This window comes from Heteronotia binoei, chromosome 17 (genome assembly GCF_032191835.1).
Source record: "Heteronotia binoei isolate CCM8104 ecotype False Entrance Well chromosome 17, APGP_CSIRO_Hbin_v1, whole genome shotgun sequence".
NCBI classification, from domain to species: Eukaryota; Metazoa; Chordata; class Lepidosauria; order Squamata; family Gekkonidae; genus Heteronotia; species Heteronotia binoei.
This window is the reverse complement of record NC_083239.1, coordinates 21,766,314-21,790,355: the sequence shown is the minus strand read 5'-3', so window position 1 is coordinate 21,790,355 and position 24,042 is coordinate 21,766,314. Positions and strand designations below refer to the sequence as shown.

General features: G+C 48.1%; 2 protein-coding genes across 19 annotated transcripts in view; one reads left to right on the top strand and one right to left on the bottom strand.

The window, feature by feature from the left end:
* Window positions 1-24,042, top strand: part of AK2 (adenylate kinase 2) — a 436,257-nt gene that overhangs the window by 27,774 nt on the left and 384,441 nt on the right. The window lies entirely within an intron of this gene.
* The window catches only part of MACF1 (microtubule actin crosslinking factor 1), a 414,929-nt gene that overhangs the window by 97,467 nt on the left and 293,420 nt on the right, over window positions 1-24,042 (bottom strand). For 16 of the 18 annotated variants that reach the window (XM_060258444.1, XM_060258431.1, XM_060258437.1 and 13 more), the window contains 6 exons: window positions 21,279-21,341; window positions 19,681-19,922; window positions 17,321-17,450; window positions 13,373-13,572; window positions 11,019-11,514; window positions 8,121-9,592 (listed from right to left, as the gene is read on the bottom strand). In XM_060258444.1, coding sequence (XP_060114427.1) covers window positions 8,121-9,592; window positions 11,019-11,514; window positions 13,373-13,572; window positions 17,321-17,450; window positions 19,681-19,922; window positions 21,279-21,341 — 2,603 coding nt within the window. The remainder of the gene's footprint in view (window positions 1-8,120; window positions 9,593-11,018; window positions 11,515-13,372; window positions 13,573-17,320; window positions 17,451-19,680; window positions 19,923-21,278; window positions 21,342-24,042) is intronic. The other 2 variants (XM_060258434.1, XM_060258450.1) reach the window with 1 other exon arrangement.

Here is a 24,042-nt window from a genome sequence, read left to right as displayed (position 1 = left end):
TTACCCATACATAACCTCATTATATTCCCATTATTAAGAAAAGAAAAGAAAAGTAGGAACAGGGGAACCCACCATGGCAAGAGATGAAAGGCAGACTTTTAAGCCGTGTTTATGAGGTGGCGAATGAAGGGGAAAAGAGCCAAGATAAACCTAGCCTGCCCACACAGCGTGCTTGGCGTAAGGAGGGGGATGCAGCACTCTCTCACACTGTGAAAACCAAGTGTAAGAATGTCCTGGTAGAGCACACCACCCTGGGAGAAGACCCTGCCAAGGTTTCTAAGCACTAAACCCCTACTATGAAAATCCAGCTGACGGAGACAGATTCTTTCCTGACATTGTTCTCGCTTCCTGTGAGCTCGGCAAAACAGAGGCCGAGGGACACCCCCCCCCCCGCCCGCCACCCTCCTGTAACTTAAGAAGGCTGTTAGAGAAGTCATAACTTTGGGGACTAGAAGCTTCTGGTGCTCGTTGCTTCCTCCCCTCCCCCAAGCCTCTATAAGGAAAACACTGGCAAATCCAGCTTTGGATTTCAAGCTCCAGGGAGAGGTTTCCTTCTTTCCTGTACAGCTCAAGAACTGCAGCATAACCTCTCTCTGCTGAACTCTCCCACATTAGGATTAGTGGAGGTGCAGAGGCTCCCATTTAGAGTTCCTGCTTTGCAGGCTAAAGGTCCCAAGTTTAGCCCCCTGCTGTGTGTGTAAAGTGCCATCAAGCCATCTACTCTTAAAGAATCTCTGGTGTTGGGGGGGGGGGGGGCGGGATATCTCTCTACTTGAGATTCTGGATTGCTGGAGGTACCAGTGGTCTGACTCAGCATATGTACAAAAGAAGGGACATTACAAATGCTACAATTAAAATTTAAATTGATATGGAGAACTGAACATATACAGATAGAAAAAGACCAGCAGGAATCATTTGCATATTAGGCCACACCCCCTAATGTCACCATTGTTTCACACAGGGCTTTTTTGTAGAAAAAATCCATCAGGAACTCATTTGCATATTTGGCCACACATACACACACATGATGCCAAGCCAGCCTGTGTGTTCCTGCTCAAAAAAAGATCTGCAGATATCCCTAGAAGCCTGATGCCCTGACCTGTATAGTTCAGGCTAGATCTCAGAAACTAAGCCAAGTTGGCCCTGGCCAGTATTTGGATGGGAGGCCACCAAGGAATATTAGGGTCTCCACCAGAGGTAAGCAAGGGCAAACCACCTCTGAACATCTCCTGTCTTGAAAAATCCTATGGGGCCACCATAAGTTAGCTTGACTTGAAAGCCAACAAACCAACCAACCCCAGAAGCCTGTTTGCACAGCAAAGCCTACTCTTATCAAAGTTTGGAAGCTACACAGGGTCAGCTATGGCTAATACTTGTATGGGAGACCACCATGAGAGACTGGGGTTGCAGAGGCAGGCAATGACAGACCACCTCTGGTGCTCTTTTCCCTTGAACACCTTGTGGTCCTGGGGTTACATAAGCCGGCTGCAATGTGATGGCACACAATTCATATTAGGAACATTGCTAACCTTCTTTCATTAGAACATGATTTAGCTAACCTCCCTCATCCTTCACATTCCTTGCTGTTTGCATCTGCAAAACTGCTATGTTGGAGACGGGCTGACTCTGTCACGTATCCCAGCAAATCTAATTTCTAGTAATTATAGAGTCTTTGCAAATGTGCCTCGTGAAATCTCAGAAGCTAGAGATGTGCTCAAAAGAAGCTCCAGCAGTGGGAAATGCTCACCAGCCTTCTGTGCCTTGCTTTATATTTTTTTTATCCCTGCCTCTACAGCAATTTTGTTCAACAAAATTTCCCCCTTCCTCCTCTCTGCATTTTATTTGAAAACCTGGGTTCTGGAAACAGAGCGCATTATGCAAAATTAGCAAACATATGCATAATGCACATAACTGGTTCTGATTGGATGGGAGGCAGGGAGCTGGGAACACAGAGTGACAGTACAGGAACTGGAAAAGTCAGAGAACCGCTCATCCACCCACCATTTAGATTGTATTTTTCTCCCGCTTGAAGACTTCCCTTCATCAAATAAAGTACTGGTCAGTAGAAATGCACCATTCACAGTCCATACCATTTCCATACCATCAGTTTGCTGTTCACAGTCTATATCCTCAGTTTGCCAATCCCTTTAAACAGCAGTAGGCAAGGATGACTCTCTTTCTGCCCTTCCTCAGTACTTCCAGGATCTCATGCAACAGGTTCTGGGAAACAGTTCTCCTCTGCCCAAGATCTTAGACAGCATCATAAACCAATGGTCTGGCATTCAAGGAACTTTCAAGTGTCTTGGCTATCTCTGTTTCAGCTTGCAGATCCATATTGCGCTTAATCTCAGCCCTTTCTCATGTTTCCATATCCATCAGGTCAACATGAGGACAAAGTTGGGTTGATCTTGGTTTTCTAATCAAAGCCATTCAGACAAAGAGACTAACATGTTGTGCTTAACTGAGTCAGCACAATGGAAGCACTAGATGTCCAACAGAGTCAGATTAACCCACAAAGGGGTGGTTAACATTTACCATCTTTCTCATCATATAGAAAAACAGCACATTCAAAGCTGCTCACAACCAGCGACAAGCATGAGAAAGTCAGTTAGCAGCTGCTACAGAGTCAGGGACTTCCTCAAGCTCCAATATCAGAGGTTCCCTCCCTTCCTCTCTGTTATGTATTGAACATAAGCTGTTGTACCGCATGGCGATCGCTGCTAAAGGCGACCTACGGGTCCCCGGATGTGGCTCGCCAGACGCCCCGCCCATCAAGATCTACGGCGGGAAGTTTGACTGGCCAGGATTGGTTTGGTCAGTCAAGGGGGCAGTTCCGGGTAATGTATATAAGTGAGACCCGGCCCGCGTGCTCCCTCTCTTGTAATGTACCACTGAATAAAGCATGTTGCCTTCAACTCATCTCGCAACTCAGTACATTACAGTGGCAACGAAGGTGGGATCCTAGCCAGCCCACTCCAGAGGGGTTTTGCGGATCCGGTCGGAGACGACGGAGGCAAATCGGTTGTAGACCGACACGCCCGCCGCCGCAGCCACCATGGCTAACCAGAGTGGAACCACGGGCCATCTCGAAGAATTCAACTCCGCTACTCCGAAGAGGTGGGAGACCTACACGGAGCGGGTCGTGTGCTACCTTCGAGCGAACAGAATAATGGAGGATAGCCTAAAGAGAGACGTCCTCCTGAGCGTCTGCGGAGAGGCCGCGTTCGAGATCACCAAGGGTCTCTCGGCCCCCACGAGGATCATGGAGAAGACGTATGAGGAGATCGTCAGACTCCTCACCGGGCACTTCTTGCCCCAACCCTCACTCATCACTCGCCGGTTCCTCTTCCACAAGAGGGATCAAGAGGCGGGAGAGACGGCAGCGGACTACCTGGCTGCTCTCCGTCAAATCGCGGGCAAGTGTAGCTTCAATAAGCTAGAGGAGGCCCTGAGGGACCGTTTCGCCTGGGGCCTGAGGGACGAAAGATTGCAACAAAAGCTCTTCGCGAGGGAAGAGCTCGCCCTCCAGAATGCCTTCAACAAGGCCGTTTCGTTTGAGCGGACCACGAGGACCTTCCCCAACATGAGGGCCAAAGCCATCCATCAGGAAGAGATGGCCCCCAGCCAACCAGACGAAGAGGAGACACACCAGCTACGCCGCCAAACAGGGGTGGGCCCACAAGCGACCCAGCAACCCCGAGCGACTGAGAGATCAGCCACCACCAAGTGCACCAGCTGCGGAGACCAACACGAGCGACGGGACTGCCCCTACCGCAACGTGGTCTGTAGGAGCTGTGGCAAGATGGGCCACATCGTGAGGGCGTGCTGGGCCAAGGCTACCTGCCGCCGCCAATCCACCCACCAGGAGTCGACAGGGGACTACTCGACTGCCTCGACCAGCATACAGGTAATGAACTTGCCCAACGATACCCCACAGAAGATCAAGGTCTCGGTCAGGATCGAGGTAAACTCTGCCTGATGGAACTGGACTCGGGTTCCTCCATCTCCATAATATCGGAGGAATCCTTGAGGAAGCTGTGCCCACGTGGCCGGCCCAGACTGCGACCGGCATGCTTCGTGCTATGGGACTTCCAGAAAAACCCCGTTCAGATCCTGGGGTGGGCAATGGTGGGGGTGGAGTATAACGGGTTTAGGGATAAACTCGACATACTAGTGGTTAAACGGCAGCTCACCACCTTGTTGGGCCTGGCCTGGTTCAGGCCACTGGGAATAAAGATCGTGGGGGTACAGCGGCTGGGGACGCAGGGATTCGAAAACGTGTGCAGGGAATTCTCTGAGGTGTTCGATGGGGCCCTGGGGTGCTACAAGGGCCCTCCCATATCCTTACCCCTCGATCCCCACGTGCGACCAGTAAGGCTGAAGGCCAGGCGAGTTCCGTTCGCTCTGAAGCCTAAAATTGAAGCAGAGCTAGACCGCCTCACAGCCCAGGGAGTACTAGAACCCGTGGCCTATGCCTCATGGGAAACCCCAATAGTTATCCCGGTGAAGCCGAACGGGGAGGTGCGCATATGCGCCGATTATAAGTGCACCATTAACAAGGCACTACAAGATAACCCCTACCCCGTTCCAGTAATCAGCCACGTTCTGGCGGCATTAGCGGGGTCTAAAATCTTTGGGAAACTGGACTTGGCCCAGGCGTACCAGCAGCTGCCCGTGGACGCCGCGACGGCAGAAGCACAGACCATAGTAACCCACAGGGGGGTGTTTAAGGTGCGATGGTTGCAGTTTGGGGTGAGCGTGGCCCCAGGAGTGTTTCAGAGCCTGATGGATTCTCTCCTCAAAGGGATTCCCGGGGTGCAACCGTTTTTCGATGACGTATTGATCGCCGCCCCGGACGCAGAGGAGTTTAGCAACCGGCTGCGAGAAGTACTCCGCCGTTTCCAAGAGGCTGGTCTGAAGGTTAAGCCAGAAAAGTGTTCCCTCGGGGTACCGAAGGTAGAGTTCTTGGGGTTTGCGGTAGACGCAGCAGGGATCCACCCGACACCGGACAAAACTAAGGCCATAGTGGAAGCCCCCACCCCCAAGAGCAAGGCGGAGCTACAAAGTTTCTTGGGGTTATTAAACTTTTATCATTCGTTCCTGCCCCACAAAGTCGCCATAGCTGAACCCCTCCACAGACTCCTAGACAAAAATGCCACGTGGGTCTGGGGAAAGAAGCAGGACGCCGCTTTCCAGGCGGTCAAAGGGCTGCTCGTATCTAACAATGTGCTCCACCATTTCATAGAGAGCCTTCCGGTGATCTTAGCATGTGACGCGTCACCGTACGGGGTGGGCGCCGTCCTGGGTCACAAACTCCCGGACGGGAGGGAGGTCCCGGTAGCCTACTACTCGAGGACCCTGACACCAGCGGAGCGAAACTATGCCCAGATAGATAAAGAGGCCTTAGCGATCGTGGCAGGGGTGCAAAAGTTTAACGACTACCTGTACGGGAGACATTTTACCATAGCCACGGACCACAAACCGCTCCTGGGTCTCCTCGCCTTGGACCGCCAAACGCCACAGATTCTATCGCAGCGCGTTTTGCGGTGGAATCAGTTCCTCAATTCCTACACCTATGCCCTGGTCCACCGGCCGGGCAAGGCGATGGGACACGCAGATGCTCTCAGTCGCCTGCCACTGCCCACTATAGACCCCGCCCCTGCCGCAGCCCACCATGTGATGCTCATCGAAACGCTACCGGAGAGACCCCTACACGCAGCGGCGGTAGCGAAAGCCATGGGGTGCGACAAAATACTCGCGCACGTTCTCAACTGGGTGGTGAGGGGATGGCCAGAGGGAAAACAGGGCGAAGAGTTCAGGGCATACACAATACGCAAGGAAGAACTATCCGCCCACAAGGGAAGTCTTTTATGGGGCAGCAGGGTGGTGGTTTCCCCCCCACCCCCCGCTGCGGAGACACATGCTGGAGGCCCTTCATGAAACACATCCAGGGATTGTACGGATGAAGGCCTTAGCACGCAGCTATGTGTGGTGGCCGGGGATGGACGAAGAAATAGAGGGATGGGTCCGGAGGTGCAAAGCTTGCCAGGAGTCCCGACCCGAACCCCCCGCCCGACGCTGGGAAGCACACAGGAAGCCGTGGTCTAGGTTACACATTGACTTCGCGGGCCCCTTTCAGGGCCAAATATTCTTCATCCTGGTGGATGCGTACACCAAGTGGTTAGAGGTTATCCCGGTAGCTTCTACCTCAATGGCGACGGCGATCTGGGCGCTGCACAGGGCCCTGAGCACGCACGGGATTCCGGACACCATCGACTCGGATAATGGGACGGCCTTCACCTCCCGGGAATTCTGGGAGTTCTTGCAGAGATACCTAATTCATCACATACGGTCCGCCGCTTTCCATCCGGCCACCAACAGCCAAGCAGAGTGGATGGTGCGTACCACTAAAGAAGCCCTGGGCCATATAGTGCAGGGGGATTGGGACCACCGCCTAGCCGCCTTCCTATTCGATAATAGGATAACCCCCAACCCAGTCACTGGGGTCAGCCCAGCTGTGCTGTTAATGGGACGGAAGCTAATTACAAGATTAGATCGGCTGTACCCCGACCGGGCCACTGACATCCGCAGTTCCCCAGAGGTCAGAGAAGCGGCCAGGGGATTTTTTCCGGGGGATCCGGTGTACGCGAGGAACTATGCTAGCGCCCCAAGTGGGTGGCAGGCCGGGTGCTACGAGTAATTGGGTCCCGCCACTACGACGTATCAACAGAGGAAGGCCGGATTTTGCGGAGGCATATAGACCAAATGCGCCGCCACACCTTGCCGGAAGAGCGGCTGCAATATGGAGCGAGGAGGAACCCACGGCCGTGCCCACGCAGAGAGCCCGCCCAGCCCCGCTGACCGCTCCGGCGAATCGGGCGGTTGAGCCACTTCAAAGCGGGGACGACCCCCAAGAGTAGGGACACCAGACGAGCAGCAAGGCTCCGGCAACCTTAGGCAGGGGGTTTTCCCATGCAGGGAAGTCGCCGCCCCGTCCGCCACGGCAGACGCGGCCCCGGAAACCCCAAGGAGGTCAACCCAGGAGTGCACGGCCCCCGCTTACTTGCGGGACTATGTGTCCTGAGCTAAGGGGGGAGGAGTGTTATGTATTGAACATAAGCTGTTGTACCACATGGCGATCGCTGCTAAAGGCGACCTATGGGTCCCTGGATGCGGCTCACCAGACGCCCCGCCCATCAAGATCTACGGCGGGAAGTTTGACTGGCCAGGATTCGTCTGGTCAGTCAAGGGGGCAGTTCCGGTAATGTATATAAGCGGGACCCAGCCTGCGTACTCCCTCTCTTGTAATGTACCACCGAATAAAGCATGTTGCCTTCAACTCGTCTCGCGACTCAGTACATTACACTCCCCAAGAAAAATTAAAATTAGTGACATGCTTCCCTCTGACAGCTGAAAAGGTTGAATTTGGGAAGGCATAAGAATATGAGCTCCTACTCTGTTATTTTTCCATGATTCATTGACTTGGGTGTGACTCATGCAGAGGCACAATGGACAGCCCAAGGCAGGGAATTCTGCAGTATCTACAACAGGAATGGATGATTCAACATTACCCCAGGCAGTGATGTGGCAGAATCATCTGCCACCATTGGTGGCAGGAAGCAAAGTCAGAGCAGAAATAATGCCAAGGACAGTTTTGACTCCTCCATGGATGAGGTTCAGTGGGCTTTCCTTTCTTTATTTTATTGATCTCTCTTGCTACACTTAATTGGTCTGAATGCTCTGATATGGAAGGACCATGGCTGTTCAGCATGCATACATACAGTTGGGAGTCAGAAAACTGGGGTGTACCATAAAGCATATGTACACATATCAAATATGTTTTTAAACATCATGTGTCATATTCAAAGAACATAAAGCAAAAATATAGTTAAACTGTTAAGAATACAGAGATCCCTATGTGTGACCATGAGAGAATTTGATAGGTGCAATTTATCCCATGCCATACCTGTTCTCCAAGACAACCAATATCTGACCTATCCTGGTAGCTTTTACATAAATAAGAACAAAATGGCTTTTAAAAAATAGAACACTGCAAGAAATGGAGGACAAGATCAGGTATGGCTTAAATGAAGCTATCTAAAGGACAATAAGACGCTTACCTTGAAATCTGCAAGTTGCTGTTTGATCGCCTCCACTTCTGTCCCAACCACCCACTGCAATGCTTCATTCTCTTCTGCAGTGGTCGTCATGTGGTTCAGCTCCTTCAGTTGGTTGTAGAAGTCTTTGACACGAGCCAATGTCATTTCCACCTGCTCCAGGCGAGTTCTACCCCTTTCAGTCAACTTGCCGCATTGCTTACTTAAGGTCTCTAGCTCACGTTTCAGCCCTATTAAATCAGGACTCCCTTCATCCTCCAACATCTGCCTGCATTTCTCTTCAGAAGCCTGGATGTCTATCTTGAGCCTTTGAAGTTTGGTCAAGAATTCATGAACATCTTCTGCTTGGGACTGGAGGCTATCTATGTCTCTCCCAATGGGGCCCATGCTGTCCAACTCATCATCTAGATCAGCCAGCTGAGAGAACATCTCCCGAACATGGTTATTAAACTGTCCAATTCCTTCCAGCTTAGTCTCCATCAGTATGCAGCATTCATTGACTTTCTCCTTGACAACTTTGAATTCCTGCTGAGCGATCTCAGCTTGGCTTAACAGATGGGAGGAGTCTGATCCATCTGGGGCATCTTCTACCAGGCCTCGAGTGAAGTTCTTCAGGTAATCCACCTGGGGTTCCAGTGCATGCAGAACCTCCTGTTGGGCTCTCAGTTTCTCCAGGTTCTTACTGCTGCAGGCCTGAGGCCCTAGAGCCTCATAGATTTCCAGCTGATGCTTTGTCCCTTCCAGCTTCTTCTCAATGTTTCTAAAACTTTCTTGGAACTCCTTAAGTCTTTGTGACATTTCTTCAAGGGACTCTGTCTTTGCATGGAGTTCTTCTGTAATGGCATCCATTTTCCGGTTGAGTCTCCCTTTCTCATCCCGAACATCATCTTCGTCCATTTGCGATGCATTGATGAGGATATCAGCTGCACTGTTCAGCATCTCCAAAAGGGAGCGCCGTTTCTCCACATCGCTCAGCAGAGCCTTTGACCTCAAGAGAGCGGCTTCTAGCTGCACAAGATCAAGGGTGACTTCCAACTCTGACATCTTTGCCCTGCAATCCTCCACCCATGGGGAAAGGTCCTCGATATGACGCTGGTATTTCTGAGCCTTCTGCAAGCAGTCTTTGAGTTTGACATGTCGGTTGGCGATTTGCTTGCTAAGCTCCTCCCAGGTTGCTTTCAAGTTCACTAGCTGGCTTTGCAAGTTGGCTTTTTCCTCCCCAGGATGAACCGAAAGCAGCAAAGATTCACCCTCTGCCACAATCATTTCATAGGAACCGCTGTGTTGGTTGAGGCTCTTCTGGAAGTCTTCTTGTTCTTGGATCTGAGACTGCAGCCTCTCCAGCTTCGCTGAGATCGGGCTGCTCTGTGCCTGCTGCCTCAGTCTGTCATCTAGCCAGACATGGAGCTCATCAAACATCTGCTGGAACTGCTGGGAGCTTGCAAGTGCTGTCTGCAGATGGTTCATTCGGTCCCCTGGAAAATGGAGGAAGAGGGGACACAATGTTAAACATGCATTTCCTGTTAAAATGTTAAACATTCACTGTTAAAAATGACCACTTTGGTCATCTTCACAGGCCATCTGTAGCTAGCCAGGAGGCAACCTGAGAAAGGCATTCTCAGTTGTGGCACCAGAACTTTGGAAATTCCTCTCCTGAGAGATTCATCTGTCTCTATTCTTGTTTTCTGGCAGCAAGTTAGACTTTGTTTGGTTTTGTTTGGAATTCCCTCACTAACTCTTATTGGCCGTCCTCCCTGTTTGTGTACTTTATGTGTTTATATTAGGTTTTATTTGTTTAAATACTTTACATTTTTGTATTTTGAATGCTTTTCAATCAGGTCTGAAATGTTTTGATATTTGGTGATGTTTTAATGTTCATCATCTTTGGGGACCCCCTGGGATGGGTTAAAGGTGGCAGAGATGTGTTTTAAATTAAAAAAAAGTATTTTAAATAAATTAAATATGAGTTAGATAGAGCCCCTGTGCCACTTTATCAATTGAAAAGTTAATAATCTGATTATTGGAAATGAGCACCTTCCAGCAAAATGGCAGTCTGGCATAGACAGGGCAGTCTAGGAAACCTATGTGGCCAAAATATGGCATGAATTAGAGAATATGTCTATAACGTAGCAGATCTTGCAGAATTCCAACATCTGTTTTTCTTTAACAAAAAAACTCCCCACAAAAAATCTTCCCACACCTCTCACAACAGGAAACCTGAAAAATATGCCAGCTGTTTCTTCTAAATTTTCACAAATGGGGAGGTGCAGGAATTATACTTTTTAAAGGACAACAGCAAAAAACCAAATACAACCAGAGATAGCAAAAGGTGATAATTTCACTTCACTCATCACGTCCAAGCAAGATTGCAAACTTGCCTGAGCCTCTGCATCCAAATCCTGTGCTGAGAATGGTTTGTTAGGAGAGGCCACAAAAAATGGGCCAGCAAGTCCTCTGTGAGCCAGAGAGTGCAAGCTGTTTCTCCCATTACTTTTGTAAATGTATACTTAAAACCAAAGGGGCATAGTAGAAAAGCGGGATAGCCTGGAACTATGGAGTGTATACTTGATGGCAAATCAAAGTCTGGAGGCAGGGCCAGCCCTAGACTGTCTGGCACCCTCAGCAAGGCTAACTTCTGGCAGCCCTGCCCCGCATGGATATCACCGAGTCACATGAGGGTGCTTAATTCGTCACCCCCAGAAAGCTGGCACCCTAGGCAAGTGCCTAGTTTGCCTAGTGGCAGAGCCGGCCCTGCCTGAAGGATAAGATGGGACCTAACAAGCTTTGGAGCCTTGCCACCCACAAAGTCTTCCCAGCTATGAATCACTGGGGGATTTGGATCCCAGGCACTGAATTAAAGGTACTAATCACCCTGTGTCTGAGAACAACTTCCTTCCATACCTGCCAAGTCCTCCAAGCCTTTGAGAGGGAGGGCCACAGTCTCCAAGCGCTTCTTCAGTTCCTCCTTCAGGTACTCTTCTCCAATGAGAATAGACAACTCCTCACACAGTGCCTGAGCTTCGATGATCTCCTTTTCCAGCTGCCCCAGGTCAGATCGGATCTCACTCATTTCTTCCAGCTGCTGCTTCACAGCCTCTGGCTGTGTGCTAATGGCAGACTGGCCACCCAAGCGCTGCCCAGCGGCCTTCACCTTTTCAGACAACTCCTGAAGCAGTTCTTGGTACTGGGTGCTCTTGACAATGGCCTGGTTGATTTGATTGGAACGGGAGTTGAGCCGTTCCGTGAGCTCAGTCCACTTCTGGTTGACAGCCTGGAGATCCCCCCGCATCCGGTCAGTGGATGGAGATGCCTCACCAGGGCTGGCAAGGATTCCTTGAGCGGCCTTCTTCAGCTGATCGTACTGGGGCTTGCGAGCTTCAAATTCCTTCAGCATGAACTGCAAGAGAGATGAACACCAAGAGATGGCTGAGTGTTTACAGCAATGGCTACAAAAAAGCTCTAGCTGATCACCAGAATGGACCCGCACCACAATTTGCATCAGTGGCATTGGAACCATCACCACCCTTTGAAGCTCAACAGTTCCCACTTGGGGGGGGGGAGCCCTGTTTCCAATTATTCGTCTGGCAAAGAACCCCATTCTGAGACACATTCTAGGGTGCACTTCTGGTTCATGATACATTTTGGGTCTCTGTGTTAAGAACATAAGAGCTGCTGCTGAATCAAACCAGTAGTCCATCTAGTCCAGCCTCCCATCTCACACAGTGGCCAACCAGTTATTCTAGGGAACCAACAACATGGCACAAAGGCCAAGGACTCCCCCCCCCCACATGCCACCTGCCAGCATGGTTGGCATCCAGGACTGAACAGCATGACCCTAAGCATACTCCTCTCCCAAAAGCTGCATGATGCAGAGAAAATAGGGAAAGTTGGGCTTGCAGTCTTTCAGGGTTTTTTTGGAAACTATGACTGATTTCTCACTGAGAAGTTCCTTGGAAACTGGTGATCTAAGCAGCGAGTGGCACAAAAAAAATTGTTGCCAGCTCAACGGTACACTGTCACCTTGGTTTAAGCCCCCGCTTCCTGCATTCTGAATGACGTGTAAAGATATGCAGATTTGCAATAGGCAAGTATACTAAACAGCTAACCAAGGCATGACCCAGTGAGAAGAATTTCAGTTGGTTGACATTGCAACAGAAGGCAAAAGCCATCTGCAGTTTCAAGGAGGGCCCACAAAAAAGCTGAAGGGACTCTCCTTCTAACAGGACTTCCGCTATTAAAAAAAATAATGGTGACAATGATGGCATTCATAAAACATTTCCCTCGTCTGCCTTATTTGTCCTGCTGCTGTTCATGATCATATAAACAAACTGCAGCATGACAGTCAATTGTGTTAGCCAAGAGAGGGTTTTTTTCTTTCCCCTCCTCTGCGTGTCTGACTGGCTACAGGCTTCTTAGCTATATGATTCATAACCCCAAAGGGAGGGGAAGAAGTGCAAAAGGCAGGCAGGCGGGGTTGGTAAAATGCAGTGAGAATCTCTGAACAAGCTTCCCCCTGCCCCCCCCCCCATCAAGTCTGGTGGTCTGGAGACAGGTGAAGAGGCATCTTGAGAACAATTCAGAGTGATGGGAACTTTATTGGTCCAAGTGGGATCCTATTGATCCCTGGGATCACGTGACCACCACTGAGTGGGAAACTGCTATAGCCCTCATTGGCCTCAAGTGCAGCAGAAGGTGGCCCTCTGGTAGTGGTGTAGCATCAAGTGTCTGATTCTTGTGGCAGCTCTTTTTTCAAGACTCCCATGTCTCCTCCCCCCATTTTAGTTAAATAAAAAGGTAAAGGTAGTCGTTTCTGACTCTGGGGTGACGTCGCATCACAACATTTTCACGTCAAGACTTTTTATGGGGTGGTTTGCTATTGCCTTCCCCAGTCACATACACTTTACTCCAAGGAAACTGGGTACTCATTTTACTGACCTCGGAATGATGGAAGGCTGAGTCAACCTTGAGCCAGCTACCTGAACCCAGCTTCCACCAGGATCGAACTCAGGTAATGAGCAGAACTTGGACTGCAGTACTGCAGCTTACCACTCTGCGCCTTTTAGTTAAATACACACTTGGAAATTGGATTTTAGCACCAATTGGCATTGAGGGACTGAGGGTGAAATTGAGTGGCCCTGCACCGGCAGCCAGATCCAGCTTGAGCTCAGCTCCCACCCCTGTAACTCAACCAATATTTACTTTTATGCTCCCAACCCTCAAAAGGAGGCAGAAACAAACATGTCTTCACAGCTCACCTGAACCTGCTGTTTCTGTGCGCTCAGCATGTTGGGATCAATGGACAGTGGCCCCAGCACACTCATCATGAGCTCCTTCTCCATCAGCCAGGGCCGCAACTGGCCTTCGGCAACCTGGAAGCTAGCCAGCTCGCTGGCCGACTTCTCCAGCTTCTCCTGCCGCTCTGCCGTCACTTGGTTGACTTGGGCCCACCTGGAATCTGAATGCCAGAAACACAATGGTTGGGAACGTTGCCAGTATGACCTTTCTGTGGCACTCATGAGCTAAGGCTAAGCCAGGTCCTCTGGATCTTGAATCTGAATGACTCTTCTGATCTGCTCCGCAATGGATCCCCATAGCCTGCCTCTGTGAATTTGCCCCTGCTGCAGCTTCTGACCTGGTCTCATATGGAGCTGTTGCTCAGAAAAGAGCCTGACCCTGCTGCTCTATCCCATGACTGGCAGCCTGTGACCGGCGTGGCTGAAATGAAAGTTCGGCATTGCCCACCCACACTCCCTACAATCTCTACAACGGGGACCCCCACTGTGGTGCCCACAGGTGCTACAACCCTTGTCAACACCTTTCCTGGTGCCTGCAAAGTGTTTTTAGGAAGTGGGTGGGGAAAAAATAATGGAGTTGGACGAGAAGGTAGCTGCCTGCAGACCCAAGCCGGGCGCTCTTGTGCCAGGTTCCCACCCTAGGCAGTTGCCTACTTTCCTACTCCCACATGCTGGCTGTGCTTCTGACTGATCATTGGAGATAGGCTATGTTGATTTTTAAAAAGTTGCTTGGTGGCAGCTGCCCCCACAGCACAAGGATCTTCACTATGCAACTGAAGGTAAGCTGTGAGTATGCAAGAAAATATTTCTAAACGATGTGTTTATTTTAAAAGGCATCTTGTTAAACAGAGTTTCTCCCTGAAATGTTGAGGTTACTATTCAGGTTATGCATGCCCTCATCCCCTGACACTTCGTGGTTGGTTCTACCTAGCGTGGCAGCCATTTGTGATTGTACCCACTACCTTGTGTCAAAATTTCAAAGGGTGTTCAAAAAGGGTGGGCTTTAGCTGGTTTAAGTAGTCATTCCCACTCCACAGAATGTCCTTTTTCTGTGAAGATGGAACAAGATTCCCTTGCTGAAGTTTCAGAGCCTCCCTAAAACTACAGTTCCCATGATCCTTTCAGCACCACCCATGATTGTTCAAACTGGAATCAAATCAATGTAAGTTTGTAGTAAAGGTATAATTAGTGAAAAGGAATGCAAGAATGCATGTTCACACAATGTCGCCTTTCCTTTTTAACCAAAATCCTTTAAAATGAGATGCTGGGGATTGAACTGGAGACTTTCTGCATGCAAGCCACATGCCTTTGCAGAGACCTCTTTTAAATGTAGCTTGCAGGGCTGTTCTTGGAAAGTTTCCACACAGTTTCAATTACTGGCCCAGCTCCTGTGCAAATAGGGAGTGCCTCCTCTGAATAAACAGAGATGGAACCAATTCTACACAGAAGTCAGTTTTAACAGAGGGGAGACTTTTGCATATCAAGTAGTTTAATTATTCTATTACAAATATGAATTATTTTTAAACAAACATTGAAATTGTCAGATGTTAAATGGGGGGAGGGGGGGAATCATGAGTTTTTACCAAAAGAGCAAGTTACAGATGTGGCTGAAATACAGTGTGATAGGAAACATCTTTGCCATTTACATCTACCAGGAAGTCTTCATAAACTCTGGTAATTCCGACACACCCTTTGGACCAGTCAGAATCATTCTCGAAAGAAACGCATGCAAGGATCAGCAAAAGCTGTGCAAAGAGAAGATGGGAGTGTGACACAGCAGGGAAACGCTGACAGTATTCAAAAGGATACCAGACAGCAGAAAAAGGATGGCTAAAAAGAGAGGATGGGAACTCTCTGCTAATATTCTGGGCTTCAGGATATACATCTGCTGGCAATTGCTGAAAGCCTCATACAGATCCCACTTTCTCTCTCTTGCACTCATGCACATACAGATCCCACATAGGCCAATGCTGAGTCCCCACCCACCCAGTGCATAGAGAGAAGCACAGCTCACATATTGGAAAGATCTGCAAAACTCTGCAGAAAAAATAAGCAGCACAATCCCCCATGAAATTCTGCTCTGCAAGCTAGTGGAATCACATGAATATATGCCCTGCTAATATTACATACAGGCAACACCTGACACTGGTCACACCCAGTTCTCACACCCTACTTAAGAATCCCTTCTGCTCCTACATTTCATTGAGACTCTTCTCTGCCTGATATACATGGTGCAGATTGGCCTGCTGCAACTTCCTAGAAGCAGAATGTGTGAGGAAGCTGGCTGTAACCGTTTCCTTGGTTTCTTCCACGCTAGCCATTTAAGTCAAGAAGAGAAATAACATGTTCTTTTACAGAGAAGCCAGGCACCATCACATCTAACCCACTGCATTCCAGCATTTTCTGTGTTCTTTTTAGATTTGATACATGGCTTTTCCCCAAGTTAACACACAAACAACTGTAGCACTTGCAAGGCACTAGAGAAGTTTCCCAGGACCACTGTCTCTCTCTAGTTTCTTCCTTTCCTCTACTTGTTTTAAAACTCAGCCACAATTACTTCTTGGTCACTTACGAAGTATTCCTGAAAGGATCCCTAGTAAGTTCTTGTTTTCTTAGTGGAGGTATGGGAGGCTTTAATTACTGCCTTTCCCTTTGCAGCCGAAGCAATTTTCCATTAATTTTCTTTTTTTTAATCGCTGTAACCAGCAATTACAAGGGAAGGCATAATGGTATCGCCCAATCTTGTCAGATCTCAGAAGCTAAGTAGGGTCAGTACTAGGATTGAAGACCACTAAGGAAGACAGCAGAGGAAGGCAATGGCAAACCACATCTGCTTCTCACTTGCCTTGGAAGCCCCTTGCTGGGGTCACCATAAAGTCAGTTGTGACTTGATGTACCTTAATGTATGTATATATCCAGCAATTAGAAACATATAATTATTTAAATAAAATAGTATATTGGCTGCAATAGAAAAAGCAGCAAAAAGCCTCTTCTCTTTCTGCTCTATTGCCTGGAAAAGGAACTGGTCAAAGATTCCATTAAAGAATGGAGTGCCCACTGTGGAGTAGTAGGAAGTAACTGATTAACAGTGGAAAAACACAATGGCCCAGGAAAACAAGAAAGAGGGAAGTAACAAAATATAAAAGGATAACTGCAGGGAGAATCTGGATTTTTTTTTCCAGAGTAGGATTTAGTTCCATGTAAACGGAGTAGGATTTTGCTCATGGGCATTTTTATGAAGAAACCAGCACCATATTACATATTTAACAAAAATTCCACTTGCAGTTGCGCAAAAATTGCCAGAAAACCTATAACTGTTCAACACAGCAAGAATGCTTGTACCAAATACCCACAATCCACATTCAGTGACATTTCCTGTCTGGATGGGCAGTTTTGGATCTGGTGAGGAAGGCATAAAAGCAGTGCCCTGGCACTTTGCGCCCTTTGCTGGCACTAGACTAGAAAAGCACTCAACTCCCACTTAAGAAATTTAAATTCCCAAACCCCAAGTGTGGGGGCTGAAACCTGAAGAATATGGATGCTAACCTATATTTACACTAATATAATTAGTAGAAGACCTCCCCTACCAGGGACAGGGAAGAATATGCAACTAGGGAAGGCAAAACATGCTTGTGTTATATTAACATCTTCCATTCATTCCCGCAGGCCATGCACAGAAGACTATGCTGGTGGGTTGTGCCTCAGTAGGCCCTTTCACTTCCTAGTCCTGCTTCCCAGGCCTTCTCTTATCCTTCAGTTCCTTCATCGCACATAAAGGTCCCACCCTTTCCATTTGCTGAACTTCACAGTTAAATGGAGCTCTGTTTTGCTGTTTACTTTGGAACTGAGACTGAGTCTTAATTAGTCTTAGATGAGTTTTTGGAGGGCAGAGATCATGGGGCAACATACTTAAATCTTCCAGCATGCTCTTCCAGGTTCTGGCTTCAGGGGATTCAGGATATTTCTCCAGGAGCCCAGAAAGAGATTCCTTTGCCTTGTGAACTTTCTCAGAATTCTGCTCCAGCTCAACCAGAAATGCCTGGGCAGGGTAGAAAAGGACAAGAATATGAGGCATACATCTGCAGATTTTATTCCATTTTATAATTTGTTTCTAACAACAAAGGAAAAGACAGGCCTGTCCCCATAGCAGCAGCAGGAAATCACCAAATGTGGGACAGACTCAGGAGCTGTAAAACTAAGTGTTTGGAGTGGGAACTTTTCATCACAGGCAGAATTCCATACAGTCATAGAATGTAAACAACTCTGAGTTCACATCTGGGAGCAATGGGAAGGGCCAGGGGCTGTTTGCGGGTGAGCTGTCCTAACACTCAGTTGATAGCAATAGCCCCCAAGACTTGCCATAGAGGAACTCTAAGAGCTCTCCTTGAACTTAGCAACAAAAGGCCTGGTTCACCCCCCCCCCCCCCAGTTCATAGCTTAGAAGCTGGGATAATCGTTCTCACAGCCCTTTGCTGGCCCACAACATCTGGGGACACTTGTTAGAATGACACCCTGCTAAGAAAAGCAGAAATAGTAAAGAATCCAGTAGTGCTTTTAAGACTAACAAAATTAATTGTAGCATAAGCTTCTGAGAAACAAAGCTCTCTTCATCAGATGCATCTGACAAAAAGAGCTGTGTTTCTTGAAAGCTTACGGTATAACTAATTTTGTTAGTCTTAAAGGTGCTACTGGATTCTACTATTTTTGCAGCAACAGACTAACATGGCTAACTTCTCTGAAAAAAGCAGAGTTGTCAGAGAGAGAGAGAGACAGGACACATCCTCCTCTTTCCCCCAGAAATATTTTCAAACTCCTGGCTTAGGAAATATGAGTAGTTGAACTGTAGACTATGAAGCCACAAAACAGGAGCAGAACAGGAGAACTGCTGCCTGCCAGTGTCACAGAGGCTTGCTGACAGGGCTGGCACGTGGGAGTAGGCTAAGTAGGCAGCCTCCTCAGGCGCTACCTGGCACCCCTCTCTTCACGCCCCGTGCCCACTGCCTTCTTGACTTCGCCACTTGAGAAGCCTCAGTGAAGTTTGGGGGGGGCGGTCTTTCTGACTCCGTTGAGGCTTCCCAAGGCTCAGGAAGCCGTGGCGAAGTTGGGGGGGGGGGGCTCAGCTCTGAGTGCACCCGCTGCCTTCCTGACCTCGCCCAGCCCTCTCCCACTTCAGAGGTCTTTCCAGCTCCCTTTGAAGCATGGGGTGAGCCAAGCAGTTGAGCTTCGTGTGCCCCGATGACATCAATTTTGGTGGGGGAGGGGGGTCTGCTTGCTGAACAGCTTCCAAGCCAAACAATGCCTTTTTCAGCTGGACAATGCTGGCTAACAATGCCTTTTTCAGCTGGACTTCAGGCTGAGTTTTCCTGCTGCTGTTCCTTCCAAGCCAGGGTTGCCAGCCTCCAGGTGGGTTCTGGAGATTTTCTGGAATTTCCATTGCTCTCTGGACAACAGATCAATTCCCATGGAGAAAATGAATGCTTTGGAGGCTGGACTCTGTGGCATCACATCCCTGCTGAGGGAAGTGATGCCTCCCTCCCCAAACACCACCCTCCCCAGGCTCTGCACTCAAATCTCCAGTAACTTTCCAACCTGAAGTTGGCAACCATAGGCTGCTCTGGTGTCATTGTCAGAGCTCTTGGGGGGGCTCCCTACTGCTAAGGAGATAGGCAGACTCAACAGGCCCCCAAAAGAGCATGTGCTGAAGCCTTCCCCACTTCTGGAGGGTGGAGGGACAGGGTGCATTGCCTCAGAAGGATTCTCCTGCCATGCTCCCACTCCTGGGCAGCACTGCCTTCCCCCCAGAGGTGGGAGGTAAGTACAGAAACAAAGTGGGTTTGCTTTGGGGCAAGCCTTCTCCTGCAGTTGCCCCCCAAGGTCAGGCTTCCTCCCAACCCAACAAGCTCTAAGACAAGGGAACAGAGAGGAAGAGAGAAGAACTGTTATCAGAAAGGGTTTAGCTAGCCAAAACAACCGACCTAGGCTATGGGTATGGTCAATACCCTGCTTCTGCTGATCTTTCCTTCTTCACTTAGCATCTCTTTGCTCAAGACCCAGCCTGTAGGCCCATCAACTGAAGATGCTCCACCCCAGAACCAGTGCAGAGAATGATTATAATTAGCAGCTTTGTATACCACAACCTCATGTAGAGTATGCCATGGGCCAAAGCCATTTAAATGTTCATCTGGTATTCTCCACAAGAAGTCCCTTCTTCTCATGATCCACTTAGGCAAGGAGGAGAAATACAAAGGTACAAATAAATAGCTGCATACTTTGTTACGATCCGCTTGAGCTTTCACAGTCTCCGACTTTGTGGGCGAGGAGGACGCTTCAAGTACCAACAAGGCCTGCTCCTTTGACTCCAACCACTTCAGCACTGAACCCGCCTCCTCCTGGGCACCTCTCATCTTTGCCAACATGGCGGACAGCTCTTCCTGACGCTCCCGTAGAGCAGCACCAAGCCCTTCATACTGCTGGTTCACATCTGACACATCACACTGAATCTCGGTCAAATCTAAGCCAAAAGAGGAAGCACATGTGTGTTGGAGATGGTGTTTAGTCACATCCCCTGACACTGGTGCAGAGGTGAAAGTCTAGAGACATGTTCACATGAACAAAGACAAAATGTGTTCTTAGGAACCCCTAGTTGGGTCTTTTGGCAGGGTGTTCCTCATTCCCACACAGCTCACATACATACTTTATACATAAAAGCAAGCTCCCCACTTGTAAGGGCAACAGCAGGGAAGGTGGTTCTAAATTACTTGTCAGCTGGGCTCCTGAGTAAAGATACCACTGCTTGGAGAAATGACTCAATGGCTGTGATCATACACACTAAATAATGCACTTTCAATCCACTCTCAATGCACTTTCCAACTGGATTTTACTGAATGAACTGGCAAAATCCAGTTGGAAAGTGCACTGGAAGTGGATTGAAAGTGCATTATTTAGTGTGTGTGATCGCAGCCAATGAATACTGAGACAGAGCTTGAGAGACCTTCAGTGGGTGCCTGCCTCTTTCAATATATTCACATTATCAAAATTTGCTTTAAATCCTATCATCTTTTGCTAAGGAGCAGTGGGCAGATGTCAAAAACTGGGAATGTGTATTTGCTGCCTTGTTTCCTTGGGATAGGAAAGTTTGCCAAGTGTTGATCTGAGGGCTGAGATCTTCCTTAGACAAGAGTCTTGGGGGTAAGCAGAAGAAAAGCCTGAACACCATTTTGACTCTTCAGCATGACCTTTCCCTCCAATACACTTATTAGGCTGATCCATGCAATTCTCCCTCTGGCTTTGCAAGCATACTAGCTGTTTGCCTAGGATAGTGTGGGCACTGTGAGATCTACTGAAACCCAAAGCCCAGTTTCCATTTAGGAAAAAGGCCTAACACCAGGATTCAGCCTTGCCCACCTCCCTGTTAATCTGAAATGGCATCTGAAGGTTCTGGCATACCAAACTGAAATAACTTTATTTAACCCTATTAGACAAATTCCATCTAAGAAGGCCTTATAATGCCGGCCAGGCTTCAGTGGCTATTTTAGAGGGCAGGAGGATGAAAGTTGCTCATGCCAACCGCAAGTGGATTTGTGAGAGCAAGGAAGTTGAGGATTTGAGCTGCTGTTTATTTTATGGTTCTCTTTGCTGATTAATTTTAAGGGCTATCATCTGTATATTGTTACAGTCAAGGATGAGTCTAATTAATTTTTATTTTTTCAGATTTTAGAACTTTGTGTTACATAACTTATTAAACTATTTTTATGTTGTGACATTCACATTTACTGCCTTGTTCTTTTGAGAGATCGGTGTGGCACCGCCATCAGGAGACCCATTCTCTCTTTCTCACACACACACAAAACAGGCTTGGCTCTCTCACCTTTGCAGGTGTGATATCCATTCACACTGCCTACAGAACTTCCTGCTGTGGGCACCACAGAACCTGAGTGAGACAGACATACAGACAGACAGAATGACAGAGACAAACATGTTAGCGATACAGACAGTAAGAAAACCACAGGAACGCAGCGTCCTTTGCCACCAGATCACTGCCCAGGAGGGCACAGAGGCAAAGTTAGACCAATTGCAAAAAATGAACTGCTCCCTGGAAAGATTCTTTGCCTCAGGACAGGGGGATGGCCCAGAAGTTGCCTTCATCATGCAGAGGAACATGTAGAAGCCTCTGTGCAATGCTGTCTTCAGACCACAAGCAGAAAACATGGAAACCAGAGGATACTGGAAGTTTTTTCAGTTCAAGGAGATGATTTCCTATCACAGTATCTCCCACTTCCAGAAACTATGGCAGTGGGAGAGAAACCCTCCACCCCAGATGTGAAAAGCACCACAGGAGCTCTGCCACCAATCAGAACAGCAAGGCAGTGCACTGCTGCAGAGGCAGTTCCATGAAGTCTCCATATGATCAAGGCCATATGTAGATGATGCCTTGCAAACTTCCTGTCAGGCGGGGGTTCATTGAAGCTCACAAGTAAGCAGACTTGGTATTTTAAAACAAAGTTGCATTTATTGGATACTTCAGAGTTACTCCAACTTGGCAGGCATTGGAACTGATGGAGATCAGTTCGAATCATTGGCATTTAACATTCTACCTCAAAGCGATTGCGTCTACCCCTCATTTTCCAAAACAAAAGGTTGCTTTTGCATGTGAGAATTTTCCCAACGCTCCCCCCTTATCTTTTCAGTTGGTGGTTACATTTCCCGGAGGCAATGTCCTTGCTGCCTCTGAGGAGGAGGTGAGAATCTGGCACATACTGTCTACTTCAAAGAGACCTTGGCAACCTTTGATATTCCTGGGAAGCTACTCTCTACATTTCCCCCCTCCCTCTTTACTATCCCGGCCCCTATGTTAGTGAGCGTTTCTAGGCATTGATCAATATGGTTACTAACAGCGTTTAGCAATATTGTAAATGAACAGAGCCTGACACTTCCCTGGAACGACCCTTGTTGGTGATGACTTCCTCGTCTCAGCTTTTAGTCTGAGGCCCAGTTACGTTACCTAGGCAATGAAGCAGATATCGGAGAGCTACTTCTATTGAGTCAGGAACCATCTTACAAGAAGCAGCGACCTTGTGTCTGACCAGCTATGCAGAAGCAGCTTTTCGGTAGCTACTACGTTGCTAAGGTAATGCATAAATTAGAACTGATGGCCACGATTGAGAGAACAAACCACAAGTCATGAAACAAAGCTAGCACAGTACAAAACGACACAACATTTCACAACAGGCACTGTTTTGGTCTCCCTAAGCTCCACTGCCAAGTCAAGATAAATACAAGTGCTACATGAGCCCAATGCAGCTGCTGGTTTCCAAGCACCCCCAGAAACAATAGCTATACTTGCAAGTCCCTGCGCAGTGGGTGGCATGAGGAATGGGGTCATGTGCTTTTTAACTAACATGAAATTTTGCTCTCATTCTCTCCAGGCAAATGAAGAATGGAGAGACATCCAAGGCTGGTCCAGTAAGAAATAGCAACCTCTTTTAACAGATCTTCAGAAACTGTTCTCCTACTTCCCCCCGCCCCCTTATTTATTTACTGTTTAGACTTTTAGGCTTACATACTTAAAGGAGTCCTTCACACACAGAAGGAGAAACCCATAAAAAAGGGTTTCCCCCCTTCCCTGTAATAAGGCCACAGCAGCCTGAACAACCCAGAGTAACCCAAGTGTATGAGAACTTGAAAACTACGCAGTGTTGGCCATGGTTAGTACTTGGATGGGGGACCACCAAGGAAGACCAGTGTTGCTAAGCAAAGGAAGGCCCTGGCAAACCACCTCAGTATATCATTTGTCTTGAAAACCCATAGAGGTGTTGCCATAAGTTGATTGTGACTTGACAGCACTATTATCATTGCTGTTTTCATGAAAGTCGCAGAAGTATCCCTCACTAAAATCCTCATTAGGGTTTGGTCCAGTCTTAAGATTCCATGTCGAACCCCATGGAGGCTTCTCATGTTTCGAACACTGTAGTTCAATCCCAGAAGCATTTCTGTTTATTTTCTTCTTGTACTACAGTTTGGAAAACCATCCAATGGGTCTTTTTCTTCTTCCCACATGGTACCTTGCATGCTTCTCTCTCGGCAATCCAGCTACCTCCGGAGAGGGAACACAACAGCTGCTGTGATGTCACCATCCCCCAAAGAGGTTTAAGGAAAGGAAGTGAAAAATAAAACTTCTTCCCACTGAAATTCCCAAGATGATTTTAAATTGAAAAATCACAATGGCAGCCCCAGCTGAGATGTTCTTGGGCTAGTTCTTCAGCTACTGCAAACGCACACCAGTGAGCTCTCAGTGACCTAATTCCAGAGGGATAGCTGCAACAGGCCCAGAATGTACAAACAGTAGCTTTGTGGCACCTTGAAGAAGAATAGGGTTTTTCTTCTAGCACAAGCTTTCATGGCTAGAGCTACAGGAACAAATTTGAAAGCCCCTGGGAGGTGCAAGCTGGTGGTAGATGGGAAGGATGATTGATCCTGAAATAAATTATTTTTTTTAACTTCCTAATGCTACAGAGCTGAAAGAATTCCATTTAGAATAGTATAGTACCTTAGAAACCAGCAAGATTTCCTGGATACAAGCTTTAACACACCCTGAAAATGTTGTTGGTTTCTAAGGTGCTACTGGATTTGAA